This window comes from Myripristis murdjan, chromosome 15 (genome assembly GCF_902150065.1).
Source record: "Myripristis murdjan chromosome 15, fMyrMur1.1, whole genome shotgun sequence".
In the NCBI taxonomy this organism is placed as follows: Eukaryota; Metazoa; Chordata; class Actinopteri; order Holocentriformes; family Holocentridae; genus Myripristis; species Myripristis murdjan.
In genome coordinates, this window is record NC_043994.1 from 31,959,049 (window position 1) to 31,973,676 (window position 14,628).

Consider the following 14,628-nt stretch of genomic DNA (forward strand, 5'->3'; position numbering starts at 1 on the left):
TGGGCAATCCATCAGTTATGGATTTATTAGTTTGTCGTCATACTGCACATGATGATAAATCTCTGTTATTTTACAGAAACATTCATAAAGACAAAGTGGAGAGTACAAATATCTATACACAGGTCAGGTTGGCTTATCAACAGCTGAGTTACAATCAACAATTACGTCCCTTTTGGGCCTCCGTACAAACACCAACAACATCAGATTCACTCCACAACACGGCTCTTTACCAGAATAAAATATTTTGAATATACAGTCAAGTTCCAGGAAGCGACGTGGAGGAAAGACAGGACAGAAACACAAACAGACACAACAGAAAATATTATAAAAACAAATTTTAAAAAATATCTTTGGGAAAATGCTTACACAGGATGCTCTCACAAAACTTGAAGCAGAAGTGTTTATTTTGTTTCTGTAGTTAAACCTGGCTGTTACCTTGGACGATAATAATTTGTATTTTAATTTAACTTAATCATATTTTCTGTGATGAGCCTGGGCATGGGGCGGGGCCTGTGGTGCTGGCAGCCAATCAGAGCAGTGAGTGTTTCACCTGTCAGATGGCAGTTTGTGTTTTGGTTTGGTGAGTTGGAGCTGGAGCACAAACTCCACCAAGCCGCTATCTCACCACCTGACTGGGTACCAGGAAATGAACGCACCCCACCTGGAACCAGAGTCAGGACTCACTCACTCACTTTCACATACATACATACACACATACACACACACACACACACACACACACACACACACACGTGTTTTCAGTTGACTGTCACCTCACTGGTAGCTGGTGATGTTTGGTCCGCTGCAGCAAATGAGGTGCAGGGAAACCAGGCTGATGCAGAGTTTCTCCTATTTAAATCTTCTGTCTTCACTTTGATCATCATTATCATGATCATCGTGATCATCATGATGATGATCATCATCATCGTGTGTGTTTGATCTGAACCTGGAGGGAGATGCAGGCTGTACTCCAAAACCCAACCAGCACAGAACTAGTGTGTCCTGACCTGACTCAGCGGCATGAAAACAGGCAAATAAGGGAGGCGGTCCTGTTCCCAGGGTCCTATGTTCCCTGTTCTATATAGCATATAACTGGAACCTGAAAGTGATGTTCCCCAGCTCTGTATACACGGGTTTAATGTGTCTTAAAAGAATACTGAACTGGGTAACTCAGGTCCCTGGCAAATTAGGACCCTGGGAACTTAGGACCCCGGGAACATAGGACCCTGGGAACATAGGTCTTTGGGAACTTAGGGTCCTGGGAATTTGGGTCTTTGGAAACATAGGACCCTGGTAACTCAGGTCTCTAGCAACCTAGGACCCCAGGAACATAGGACACTGGGAATTTAGGTCCCTCAGAACTTAGGACCCTGGGGAATTTGGGTCTTTGGGAACATATAGCCCTGGGAACATAGGACCCTAAGAACATAGGACACTGGGAACCTAGGTGCCTCGGAACTTAGGACCCCAGGAACATAGGACCCTGTGAACTTAGGTCTTTGGGAACATTGGACCCTGGGAACTTAGAATCCCAGGAACATAAGACCCTAGGAACATAGGACACTGGGAACTAAAGACCTCAGTGACTTAGAACCTGGAACACAGATCCCTGCAGACAAAATCAGCAGGCTGTGAAAAACTCTTGATCCTTATGTAGCAAGTGTATGACGTGGAACTTAACTGGATAACAAGTGACACTGGTGACACATTTTGATGAGAATTTCCACAAAGAAACAGGTTTTACAAAATGATCTAACATTTTAATTTTAACATCAAATGGGGAAAACGATTGATAGTTCATTGTTTTCCATTTTTCAAAACATGGCTGAATGCTCTCAATGTTGTTGCGATGTCAGAGCGCCACCTCTTGTCACGTGGGGGGGTCGATGATTCGCTTCCACAGTTTACAGGCAGCAACTGTACAGCTGGAGGTTGGAAAATCCTCACCTCAGAATTGTCTGAGATGCAACGCTAGCATGTCCAAGCATCAACTGAACTGAGGCCTGATCTGATAAAATAACTCAAAACAACTGTGTGGGTGCCAGGACGCAAAAGAGGAAAACACACACACACACACACACACACACACACACACACACACACACAAAGTCGCTGCTACTGGATGAAAATTGCAAATTTTTCAGCTCTGAATTTAAGATAAAACAACAAACTGAAAAAATAACTACCCAAACAAATCATTAGAATTTTATGTGAGAAAATGTGATTTGTAATTTTAGTGAGAACTTTGTCTTTATTTTCTGATCCTGGTCCGACCTCAGTGATGACTAACAAAAATTACAAAATCTAATGTTTTTCCTCTGAAGTAACACCTGTTTTATAGCACCTGTTTTTTTTTTTTTTCCTTGAAAGCGCCCAGTGTGTTGAGCTGTTTTTTGTTTTTGTTTTTTTGGCCTCAGGCTCGTGAGGTTTTCTCATCCTGAGCCATGAAACCCTTCAGCTGCAGCTGGTTAGCACATCACATCCTGCTGAGGAGAAACAGAGAAACAAACCAAAAGGCAACAGACGGCAAAAACAACACAGACACAGCAAAGGGAAGGAGAAACCACGAGGCTCATAAAAAAATTGCATGATGCGCTGCATAAAATGCCATCCATCAACACATAATTTCATCTCATTAACATTTTAAAATCTTTTTTTTACATCATGAAGCAGGACAGCAACCCTGCCCGTGAGGTGAGGTGAGAGAACAAAATACAAGTCTGAAAGGCGTTTTCAAACCTAAAACCTGTTTGCATCGGTCTTAATCAGAGGTTGGACCTTTGGCCAAAGTTTCAAGGAAACCATAATTTCTTAATAAAAGCCACATGGGAGCAATTGTTTCCTCGATTGGCCATAAATCTGGAGCAGGAAAGGAGCTTTCTTTGTTGTAAAACTTTAAGGAAAAAAAACACCCTGAGAAATTATTATCCCATCTTATATCACATCAGTCTGTGATGTTCGGTGCATTCCTGGGGTTTTTTGTGATAAGGTGTTTTTGTGATTTACTGCTGTAATGAACTCAGTTCCCCTTAACCTGCCGCATCTGCTTCTGCTGCTCATTTCCTACATTTCCCAGAGCAAGGAAAACATACCAAACAAGATGAACCCTTGAATGGAAAGCACATCACGAGCAGCTGTTTGGTGTTAGAACAGTTTAGAGAGGATTTTCCTAGACTGCAAGAAACCTTCACATCAACCAAGTCATTCAGTCTTATCATCAGTGTTCACTTCTTCTGCCAGGTGAGATAATCCCATTTGTTTCCAACACCAGTCAACTTGTTTCCAAAATCTTCTTCAATCAGGAGTTACTTTCTTGATTTTAGTGGGCTGATCTGTCTAAAGCTGGGTACATGCTGGGCTGTCCCAGATGAAAGACGACCAGTTTGGAAAAAACATATCTTTAGTCCTGGCTGTCCTATGTCGCCCTGTGAGAGAGGATCAAAGATGGCCGCTGTCACAAGACTGTGACAGCAGTTCTGATGGGGTCAGAAATTTAGGAGAATCATCTCACAATCTGACCAATGATATGACCTACATCTACTAACCAACCAATAGGAACGCAGCATAAAATGACAACCCTGATCCACACTGGAACGAAACCCAATGATGGAGGTAAAATGAGCAAAGCGAAATGGTTGGGATTCAAACAACGAAGAAAAGGACCGGGTCTACATTCTCCTCCACCTCTTCTTCTTTGGATTTCATGCATTAATATTAATATTCACTACTTAAAAGCTTTATTCCTGCTGAGCTTCATTGTTTAGCACTACAGCAGTGCAGAGTGATCACATACGCTGATGATGTTGTCTTGTATATTGATTTGCGTCTTGGCCAATAAGATTCAGTCGTGTGATAATCATACAGTCGACATACATCAAACATGATGTAGGTCTACTGTACAACTGTATGTAAATTAATTAAATCCATGTCGCACAGTGTGGCTTGGAATAAACTTATTAAACTGCTGAAATCTCACAGTCTGTAGGCACCATTATTCTGTCTTGCTTCAACAAATCTATTCTTGTTGCCCGAAAATTCTCTGTCCCAGGTTGGGAGAATCTAACCCAGTGTCATGAAGTTAACATGACACATTTTTTTTTTCCTTATTTGAAGAAAAAGACGATGTGAACAGTGAAGATGAGACTGAATGGTTTTGGTTTGTAAACCTGCTAAAAAAAAAAACAAAAAACAACCTCCTCTGATGTGTTTAGGTGTGAAAACGCCTCAGACTCAACACCAGATACTGTTATTTCTTCAGATGGCTTTGTTTTTGCGTGGCAAGCTTATTTTGAACTATTCATTTCCGTCAAATCACTGCAGCCGGTGAGCCATTCACGCCGGGTGGGAGGGCGGAGCTCGGCTGCGTCTCTCTGGAAACGGGCCCCGCCCCTGCACTGCCATTGGCCGGCCGGGGGCGGGCGGAGCGCGAGCCGTTTCGGCCGGCGGGGAGGAAGGGACTGGACTCCGAGGTGATGACGATGCTCGGGATCCGACCGATCGTGCCTCTCGTCACATGGCCATCAAAATCACCGCTCTGTCAAAATAAAATCCAGTTCACACAGTTTCATTTTACTGCCTCACTTTTGTTTTGCTCTTGGTTCTGTCATTGATTTTACTAGTTAATTAATTTATCTTACACTTTACGTTTTCTATTTTACAACTGTGGTATTGCATTTACTATAAACTTACTATAAACTTTATATATTTTACTTTATTCTTAGATTTATGATTCACTGCAAAACAAAATCATTTAGTCACTGGAAATGTTTTTTCTCTGATTCTTGATTGTAATTTTCTTTAACTTTTTACTAATTTCCAGGTCATTTCTTGCCCATTAGTTGCCCATGTTTTTGAAATAAATCCAGTTGTTTTGCGCAGGATTCAAAGAGCTAACATAAATCCAGCAAAGCGGACGATACTCACGTTGGGGATGCTGCTGCGTTCACTGGCTCCTGCCATGGAGATGTCTGTGTCGAACGAAGTCTGGAGAAAAAAGGAGGAGAAACAAATGAGTGAGAGAGATTCCTGATGTGGAAGAGCTCTGGTCCCTGCAGCCCTCCTCCATGTATTTATACTACATGTGTCCTGCATTACTGCAGTACTGCTTAATACACTGGGAAGTACAGAGGCAACGGAGGTCAGAGAGCAGTGAGCCACCACCTGCCTGGATAAACAAGGCAGCTCATTTTTTGGTTTCCTTTAATTTTGATCTTTTTTTCCAAATTTTTCGGGGGGTAATTTTGTGGTAAATTAAAGTTAATTTTCTTGTAATTTAATTTTAAATAAATGGAATAAGTATCATTTTTTCTTTTTCTTTTTTTTTTCTTTTTTTTTTTTTTTTTTTTTTTTACAAATTTTCTGGTCTTTTTTTTTCATTTTTTATTATTTGTGGGTTCTTTTAGATTTTGGTGTTTGAGATGTGCAGTGAGCTGCAGGGGCACCTGGCTGCACACCTGGGAAGAGCGTGCTTGAAAACTTCCAGCAGTGAGGAGTGAAGCTGAAAAACATCACAGAGCTCAACAGACCTTCCAGGATGAACAGAAGCTGGAAAAATCATGAATTTGTCTGTGATCAAACTTATCGGCAGGAAGGCTCTGCCGGCTTAACGGAGCCTCACAAAAACAGGTTTCAGTGGAGCCTGACACGAAAAGGCAGAGAGGATTTTCTAATCCAACCTGAAAAGCAAACTGAGCAGATTAGAGCCTCGCGCTCCCTGCAGTCCAGATTAACCAAAAAACACAAAGAGGAGCAGATTAACATGCTGGCCAGAGACTAAACAGGAAGTTGTCGCACTCAAAACGACGCACACGCTCGCTCGCCTGAGACCAACCCACAAAAACGTCCCACAATCCTTCTGTGAGCTGCTCAGGTGATGAGGGCTCACCTGCCATGTCCAGTTTATCGAAGGGAAAAAATAAAAAACCTGCAGTCAAAGAAAGATTTACTGCTCACTGCAGCTGCATGAAAAAGATTTAATGCTCATAAATCTGCCAGCTCTGAATGTAAGAAGCCGTTTCTTCAACATGGGCAGGACGTTTTTTTTTTTTTTTTTTGGGGGGGGGGGGGGGGGGGGGGGGGGGGGTGTTCTGTAGCAGCTAAAAGCCTGGAAACTGAAATGTCCTGCCGGCTGCCAGGTTGTGGATTACCTGGGCTGTGTGATCTGTGTTTTCTGTTTTATTTGTTTTTTTTTTTTGTTGTTGTTGTTGTTGTTTTTTTAGATTTTCTCGTTATTCTGGTTATTTTCTTTTAATTTTATCACTGTTTGGTAATTTTCATGCCAAAGTCATTTAATCTTAAACATGTATTTATAATTTTAAAATTGTATTAATAATTTTCTGGTCTTTTTTTTTTTTTTTTTTTTTTTTTTTGTTACTAATATAGGGATTTATTTATTTAGTTTTTTTTTTTTTTTTTTTTAGTAATTTTCAGTTTTTTTGTCACTAACCGTTTGCTAACTTTCATGTCAAAGTCAGTATTTATAGCAATTCTAAATAGTTTTCTTGCTTTCTTTTTTGGTCTTTTTTTTTTGTTTTACTAATTCTGGGATGTCTCTTAGACTAGATTTTTTGGTAGTTTTCTTGTTATGTTCTGGTAATTTTTTTTTTTTTTTGAGCATGTATTTAGAGTATTTATGAACAGTTTTCATATCTTTTTAAACTTTTGCTATTACAAATTTTCTGCTCTTTTTTTTTAACTAATTTGGGATTTTTTTATTCTAGTAATTCTCTGGTAATTTAATAATGTAATAATGACTTGCCAATTTTCATTTTAAAGGCTTAAATGTTTGTGAGAGGGTTTATTCTGGGTTTATTCTGGGATGAAGGATTCGTCTCCTGACGGGACTCAGCAAACAGGAGAGGAGCAGCTCACAGTGTGTTTCCAGGTGAGAAAGGACGAGCCTCTACCTTCTCGAAGATGCCCGAGTCGTGGCTCTTCATCTTGGACTTGAAGCTGGAGGAAGAGGAGGGTTTGAAGTCGGGCAGCTCGGCCGTGTCCCTGCTGATGTCACAGGACACCTGGCGGCTGGCGGGACGCGAGCCCATGCTGGACAGGTCGGCCTCGGTGTCTGTCCAGCCCTGCACACACACACACACACACACACACACACACACAAATCTATGAATCTCTCTTGTTTAAAAGTGACTTTCTAACATGGGACGCTCTCTGGTCTCTGTAGAACTTCGGTTCATTCCTGTTGTTCTTATATGTGCTGAAGACATAAACGTGACGTGACCTCTGAACCCAGTGCCCTGTCCTCTGTTTTAACAAATCAACAGGGCAGCAAATGGTGATTTAGATTATGTTAGTCTGAATTCACTGAGTTCCCATCCGTCCTGCTGTGCTGGGCTGAAGGAGGCAGACTGGAAACCTCGCCAAATCACGCGGAAAGTGCCCCTCCCCCCTCGGAGCTCCCCTCTCACCGATTCGCTGTCGGAGGCGGAGGAGAGGCGGGACTTCCCGTTGCTCGGCCTCCTGAACTGTCCGCTGATGTCGGAGGTCTGGCTGGTGACGGTGGAGCGCCGTGTCGACACGAAGCTGCTGCTGGCCGAGCGAAGGTCACGAGGACGAACGCACAGCAGCACGCCGAGGCACGGGATGTACTTCGCCAACGCTATCCTGAGAGAGAGAGAGAGAGAGAGAGGGAGGGAGAGAGAGACATAAAGTGAGGACTAGTTTGATTTCCCTGTAATTTAGTTTCACTGGAAAATGTTACAGTGTGTAAGATCCTGTATGTAAGGGATCATTTCTGATATTTTCCTCTTTCTGGCACGATATCTAAACAACAAAAGAACAAACAAACTGGAACATCAGTTAAAAAAAGAAAGAAAAGAAAAAAGAAAAAGAAGAACCTAAGCAAAAAAAAAAAAAAAAATCCAGAAAATTTAAAAAAACAAGTTGATTATCAGCCAAAAAATTAATTAAATGACAGGACAAAATATTTATAATTATTATGTAAGTGATCAGGTTAATTTCTGTTGTGTATTGTTAACACGAGGCGAGGCTGATGAGCCGACGGCGGCGTCTCTGAGGGCGGCGGCGTGGTGGAGACGGCCTCTGGCTGCTGCGAGTTCCTGCGAGAAGCTGCTTTGGCAAAAACGTCGACACATTCAAGAACGTTCATAGAACCTTAGAGAGTTTTTGGCTTCGTAAAATCAGTCTGACTCCAGTCTGGACCTGACCAAAGTCAGATTTGTGTTGGCGGTCTGAGAGACACTCTGACACCCAGGAACCTCAGGAACCACGACTTCTACATTTTCCACATTTTTCATTTTTTTTTTTTTTTTTAATTGTTTCCACCTCTTGACGGTTTCCTGAATGTTTTTTTTCTGGAGGATTTAAGGTGAAGGAGCTTCTGTCTCGCTTGTTTATCTGTGGAGATGAGACTCAGGTGTCCTGTAACTGTGTGTGTGTGTGTGTGTGTGTGTGTGTGTGTGTGTTAATCGACTGAGGGGTTTCAGAGTGTTCACGCACTCGATCGCTGGTCTAGGCTCAGTTGAGCAGGTGAGCAGGCGGTCCAGGTGAGCCGGCTAATCTACATGAGAGTCAAAATATTTTGTCATGAATTCACTTTAATTTCTCTGAAAAACATGGGAGGAAAAGGCTATTAAGAAATTAGGTTAGAAAGTTTAGGAGATTAGAAATAAGTACTGGAATATTAGTAAAAAAAAAAAAAAGAAAAAGAAAATTAGCAAACACACACACACACACACACACACAGAACGACTGTAATAAAACTATATCTACAGTTACGGAGTGTGTTACTGGTCCAGTCGCGGGCAGGTGTGTGTGTTACCTGTACTTGGGGTGTGTGATGGCGTAGATGATGGGGTTGTGTATCGCCGAGGCCTTGGCGATGACGGCGGGAACAGAGTTCATGTACGGTGTCAGCATGTCTGCGTACCTGCAGCAGGACAAACACACCTCTGTCAGACTGTGAAACCCAGGAGCTTTTATTTTGAAAAGCTTTCTCTTTGCAAATTTTCTGGTAATTTTCTTGTAAATTTTTACAAATTTCTTGTTATTTTTTGAGACATTTCGTGTTGGGTTGCTCAATGCCTTTTGTGGTTTTCTTTGTCATTATTTATTTATTTATTTATTTATTGCTTTTTTTTGTTTGTTTGTTTTTATACAAATTTTCCATTTTTTTTTCTTTTTTCTTTTTTCTTTTTTCTTTCCTTTTTTTTTTTTTTAGCAAATTTGCATTGGATTTTTTAACTGAATTTTCTCGGGTTTGAAAGGGTCAAACAAACAAACAAACAAACAAAAAAAAAGGATTCACAAAAAAGATTCAGATCAGTCTGATTAGTGACGCAGGATCAAGGTCAGACTGCTTCTGCTGTGTTTTCACAAACATTTAAGACAAAAGATGTCTCTGTGAGTATTTTCTTCCTAAACAGGTGCTCTAGCTCTTGAGGTTTTAACTGTTTTATGTTTGAGACGGCGTGGGCATTTGAGAGGGTGTGGGTGTTTGAGACGGCGTGGGCGTTTCAGCTGGCGTGGGCGTTTACCCAGCGAAGGCGGTGAGGGCGACGGTGGAGTACGGCGACCAGGAGATGACGTAGAGCAGGATGACGATCAAAGCGATCTTCGCCATCTTCCACTCGTTCTGCAGCCGGTGGAAACTCTTCACCGAGTCCCGGCTGCTGCCCAGGGCACTGCCATTGATCTTCCCCACCGCCCTGCACACACAAACACACACACACACACACACATTGTAAATGATCACAAAAGTCCCTCCATGACTTTTCCTGCAGTAAACCCTCCCTCCGTCACTGATCCAGAGCTCTGAGACATAAATCTCACAGGAAATAGTTGCTCTTAAAACCAAACCATAAAAAATTGAGCAGTTCAATCCATAACACACCCTGCGGTGTAACACACACACACACTGTGTGAGAGTGTCTCACCACACACTGAGCTGAGGAATTATTGAACTGGAAGTACTTTGATGTATGTTTTAAAAAGTCTAAGTGGACTTTTGTTGATTTCATATTGTTATCCCGACTCTCTGAATGAAAAACAAAGTTATTTTTTCAAGTATGACAAAATACAGAGAACATGTTTTTTTTTCTCCCTGATGGACAAAACAAACTGAACCCAAAGTGTAACCTAAAAAATAAGATGCAAACCGAACTGTGGGTTAATCCGTTACAGCCCTGGTCAAGATGGCAGCATGTTTAGTTTCATATTTAAAAAAAAACTGAACTATATTGCATGATAGAACACAAACAAAACAGAAAAGCAACAGCATGAAGACTTGAAATCTATGGGAGGCGTTAGTCTGGCTCCTTCAGAGCGAAAAATCAACCTACCAGCAGCTCTGAAGCTGCTGGTAGGTTGATCATGTAGATATACATCTAACCAGGCTAACGGCTCCCATAGACTTCAAGTCTTTATGCTAAGCTAACAGGAAACCAGAATTTCCCTGGTTGGGATCAATAAAGTATATCTATCTATCTATCTATCTATCTATCTATCTATCTATCTAACCATAGGAACTGAACCACTGGACGTCCAGAGGAGAAAATGGTGTCCAACATCTGGTCTTGGTCTGTGGAAGTCGGGGAAAGGGGATTTTGAGGTTCATCAGCTAATCATGTTGGGTGTTGACTATAAAGACAGCAGGGCTCTGATTAAAAATCACTGGACTTTATGAAAGCAGTGGAACAAGTCAGGAAAAAGGGGATTTTGCCCAGAATGTTGGAATATTCCTTTAAAAATATGACTTGCTTCCTGGAGTGAAGCCCAACTCTGAGACCAGGATCTTACAGTTTATCATTTTTAATACGCTCTGTGTTGGTTTGTACGGGGCCACACACTGAGGAGGAGTGAGAGCCAATCAGCAGACACCAGCAACAAGGAGAATAAATTCACTTGTTCATGTCCTCCTGCACCTGGCCCAGGACCGTCCCATGCCTGACTCATCATGTCCTGACTCATCATGTCCTGACACATTATGTCCTGACTCATTATGTCCTAACTCATTATGTCCTAACTCATCATGTCCTGACTCATCATGTCCTGACTCATTATGTCCTAACTCATTATGTCCTTACTCATTATGTTTTAACTCATTATGTCCTAACTCATTATGTCCTGACTCATGATGTCTAAACTCATTATGTCCTAACTCACTATGTCCTAACTCATTAAGTCCTAAGTCATCATGTCCTAACTCATTAAGTCCTAACTCATTATGTCCTGACTCATTATGTCCTGACTCAGTATGTCCTGTCCCATGTCTAACTCATTATGTCCTGACTCATTATGTCCTAACTCATCATGTCCTAACTCATTAAGTCCTAACTCATTATGTCCTAACTCATCATGTCCTGACTCATTATGTCCTGACTCATTATGTCCTAACTCATTATGTCCTAACTCATCATGTCCTAACTCATTATGTCCTAACTCATTAAGTCCTAAGTCATCATGTCCTAACTCATTAAGTCCTAACTCATTATGTCCTGACTCATTATGTCCTGACTCAGTATGTCCTGTCCCATGTCTAACTCATTATGTCCTGACTAATTATGTCCTAACTCATCATGTCCTAACTCATTAAGTCCTAACTCATTATGTCCTAACTCATCATGTCCTGAGTCATTATGTCCTGACTCATTATGTCCTAACTCATTATGTCCTGACTCATTATGTTTTAACTCATTATGTCCTAACTCATTATGTCCTGACTCATGATGTCTAAACTCATTATGTCCTAACTCATTAAGTCCTATGTCATCATGTCCTGACTCATTATGTCCTGAGTCATTATGTCCTAACTCATGAAGTCCTGACTCATTATGTCCTGACTCATTATGTTTTAACTCATTATGTCCTAACTCATTATGTCCTGTCCCATGTCTAACTCATCATGTCCTAACTCATCATGTCCTAACTCATTATGTCCTGACTCATTATGTCCTAACTCATCATGTCCTAACTCATTAAGTCCTAAGTCATCATGTCCTGACTCATTATGTCCTAACTCATCATGTCCTAACTCATTAAGTCCTAAGTCATCATGTCCTGACTCATTATGTCCTAACTAGTCCTAAGTCATCATGTCCTGACTCATCATGTCCTGACTCATTATGTCCTGACTCATTATGTCCTAACTCATTAAGTCCTAAGTCATGATGTCCTGACTCATTATGTCCTGACTCATCATGTCCTGACTCATTATGTCCTAACTCATTATGTCCTGACTCATTATGTCCTAATTCATTATGTCCTGACTCATTATGTCCTGACTCATCATGTCCTGACTCATTATGTCCTAACTCATTATGTCCTGACTCATCATGTCCTGACTCATTATGTCCTGACTCATCATGTCCTGACTCATTATGTCCTAACTCATTATGTCCTGACTCATTATGTCCTAATTCATTATGTCCTGACTCATCATGTCCTGACTCATTATGTCCTAACTCATTATGTCCTGACTCATTATGTCCTGACTCATTATGTCCTGACTCATTATGTCCTGACTCATTATGTCCCGACTGTCTGACCCACAGGAGGACAGCGAGATGGACTGACTTGTTGGTGGTGCGGATGGCCCTGAAGATGAAGACGTAGCAGTAGATGATGATGAAGAGCGGCAGGAAGAAGACGAAGATGAAGAGCAACATGGTGTACGCTCGCACCGACGGCGTGAAGGTCATGTAGTCCCACGTACAGGAAGTCAGCAGGCCCTCAGGTACGTATGCACCTGGGGGGAGAGAGGTAGTGTTGGTGCTCTGCTGAATTTCTTTTTAAAATTTATTTCATTTGCTTTAATTTATTTTGTTTGAAAGGTTTCATTTCACTCTCACTCAACAAAAGTCACTTTATTTCTTCTATTTTTTGAGGAGGATTATTTTGGTACTTCTTTTTTAAAAAAAAAAAAAAAACAAAAATTTGGTGTAATTTTAATGTCTGTATTTTCTTTAAATATTCTTGTAACTTTTTTTCTTGCAAATTTTCAGGTATTTTCTTTTATTGATAATTTGCTCATCACCTTTTTTCCCCTCTTATGGGTTTCTAGTTTCCAATATTTTTTACAACAAAAATACGGGGTAATTTTACTTTATTGAAATTTTCTGGTTGTTTTCTGTGAATTTTCTTGCAACTTTGAAGTAATTTCTTACTAATTTTCAGGTAGTTTCGTGCTAAGTTCCTGCCCATTAAGGTATGTTTCTTGTATTTTTTCAATCCAAAATTTGATGTAATTGTAATTTGTAAATCGAGTGAATTTACTGTTCAGTTGATCCTCTCATCTCTGGAGAGAGGACGAGTGTGTGTGTGTTTGTGTGTGTGTGTGTGTGTGTGTGTGTGTGTGTGCGTCCTCACTCCAGCCGAAGAAGGGCGGGAGGCTCCAGCCCAGGGAGTAGGCCCAGGCCGCCATGAGGATGAGGAGGGCCCGTTTCTGTGACAACACACCGATGGAGGTCAGAGGTCGCGTGATGACGAAGTAGCGGTCGACGGCGATGACGGTCAGCGTGATCATGGAGCAGATCCCGAACAGAGCGCCGCAGAAGGCGTAGAGCTCGCAACCTGAGAGAGAGAGAGAGAGGGAGAGAGAGAGAGAGAGAGGCAGGTCAGTCGGTTTTATTATTTTACTTTATTCAGGAGAGTTGAGACTCTCAGGTGTCTCCGTCTCCAGTTCTTTCAAAAACATTGGAAAAAGAAAAAAGGCCATGAGCATATTCTTTTTTTTTCTAAATTTTTCTAATAATTTTCTCTCATGTTTTTCAATTTTCAGGTTATTTTCTTTCTTTCCTTCTCTCTCTCTTTATTTCCAGGTCATTTTCGTGTGACCTTTTTGCTAATGTCTTGCAAATCACACAAATTTGCTCAAGTTTCACACTGATTCTAAAGTGCTGATCAACATTTGATTAAAGTGAAAATAAAAAGCAGTGACGCGTTTCGTGGTTTCAGATTAAAAGCTCGGCTGTCTCTCTCAGTCTGAGCGATTTCAGATTAAAAGCTCGGTGGTCTCTCTCTGTCTTAGCGGTTTCAGATTAAAAGCCCGGTGGTCTCTCTCTGTCTGAGCGGTTTCAGATTAAAAGCCTGGCGGTCTCTCTCTGTCTCTCGGGGGAAACGCTGACCCTCGGCCAGCCGGATCAGATGAAACACAAACACGCGGCTGTTTGGTTTGTCGAGGAAAGTGAATTCACACGTTTCCTCGGCGAGGCCTGAACCGAGCGGAGCGACACCGGAGCTGGAGGACGAGCAGGAGCCGAGAGACACGACGGCATTAAAGAGCGTGGGAACCCGCCGGCGCCGCAGCATGAACTCATTCTGCACCGTCGAACACTTCTTCTTCACTTCTGACAGGAAGTGAGGGAGTCAAGTCTCATCCCCGCTGCTCAAACAACATAATCTGCCAGTGGGATGAGATAATCCCACTAGTGGCTCCAACTCTTTTCCAGAATTTGTGGAATCAAGTGTCATTTTCTTGATCCCACTGATTGATTTTTTTTGTTTTTTTTTTTAATATTACTATTTCATACTGTAAAATTGGATATAACAAACAAAGGCCAGCAGCCGGTGATGACATCATAGAGAACAACAGGTGATGACGTCACCTGCCACCACAGACCACACAGGCTCTGTGCTTATGCTAATGATGTTTTGTCC

The 14,628-nt window shown here is 41.6% G+C and overlaps 1 protein-coding gene across 2 annotated transcripts in view; it reads right to left on the reverse strand.

The window, feature by feature from the left end:
- Nucleotides 1–2,319: 2,319 nt before the first annotated feature.
- opn4a (opsin 4a (melanopsin)) overlaps nucleotides 2,320–14,628 on the reverse strand; it is a 45,265-nt gene continuing 32,956 nt past the window's right edge. For both annotated transcript variants that reach the window (XM_030071259.1, XM_030071260.1), the window contains 8 exons: nucleotides 13,339–13,542; nucleotides 12,547–12,718; nucleotides 9,510–9,680; nucleotides 8,795–8,902; nucleotides 7,422–7,617; nucleotides 6,906–7,076; nucleotides 4,924–4,983; nucleotides 2,320–4,534 (listed from right to left, as the gene is read on the reverse strand). In XM_030071259.1, coding sequence (XP_029927119.1) covers nucleotides 4,307–4,534; nucleotides 4,924–4,983; nucleotides 6,906–7,076; nucleotides 7,422–7,617; nucleotides 8,795–8,902; nucleotides 9,510–9,680; nucleotides 12,547–12,718; nucleotides 13,339–13,542 — 1,310 coding nt within the window. In that variant the 3' untranslated portion in view covers nucleotides 2,320–4,306. The remainder of the gene's footprint in view (nucleotides 4,535–4,923; nucleotides 4,984–6,905; nucleotides 7,077–7,421; nucleotides 7,618–8,794; nucleotides 8,903–9,509; nucleotides 9,681–12,546; nucleotides 12,719–13,338; nucleotides 13,543–14,628) is intronic.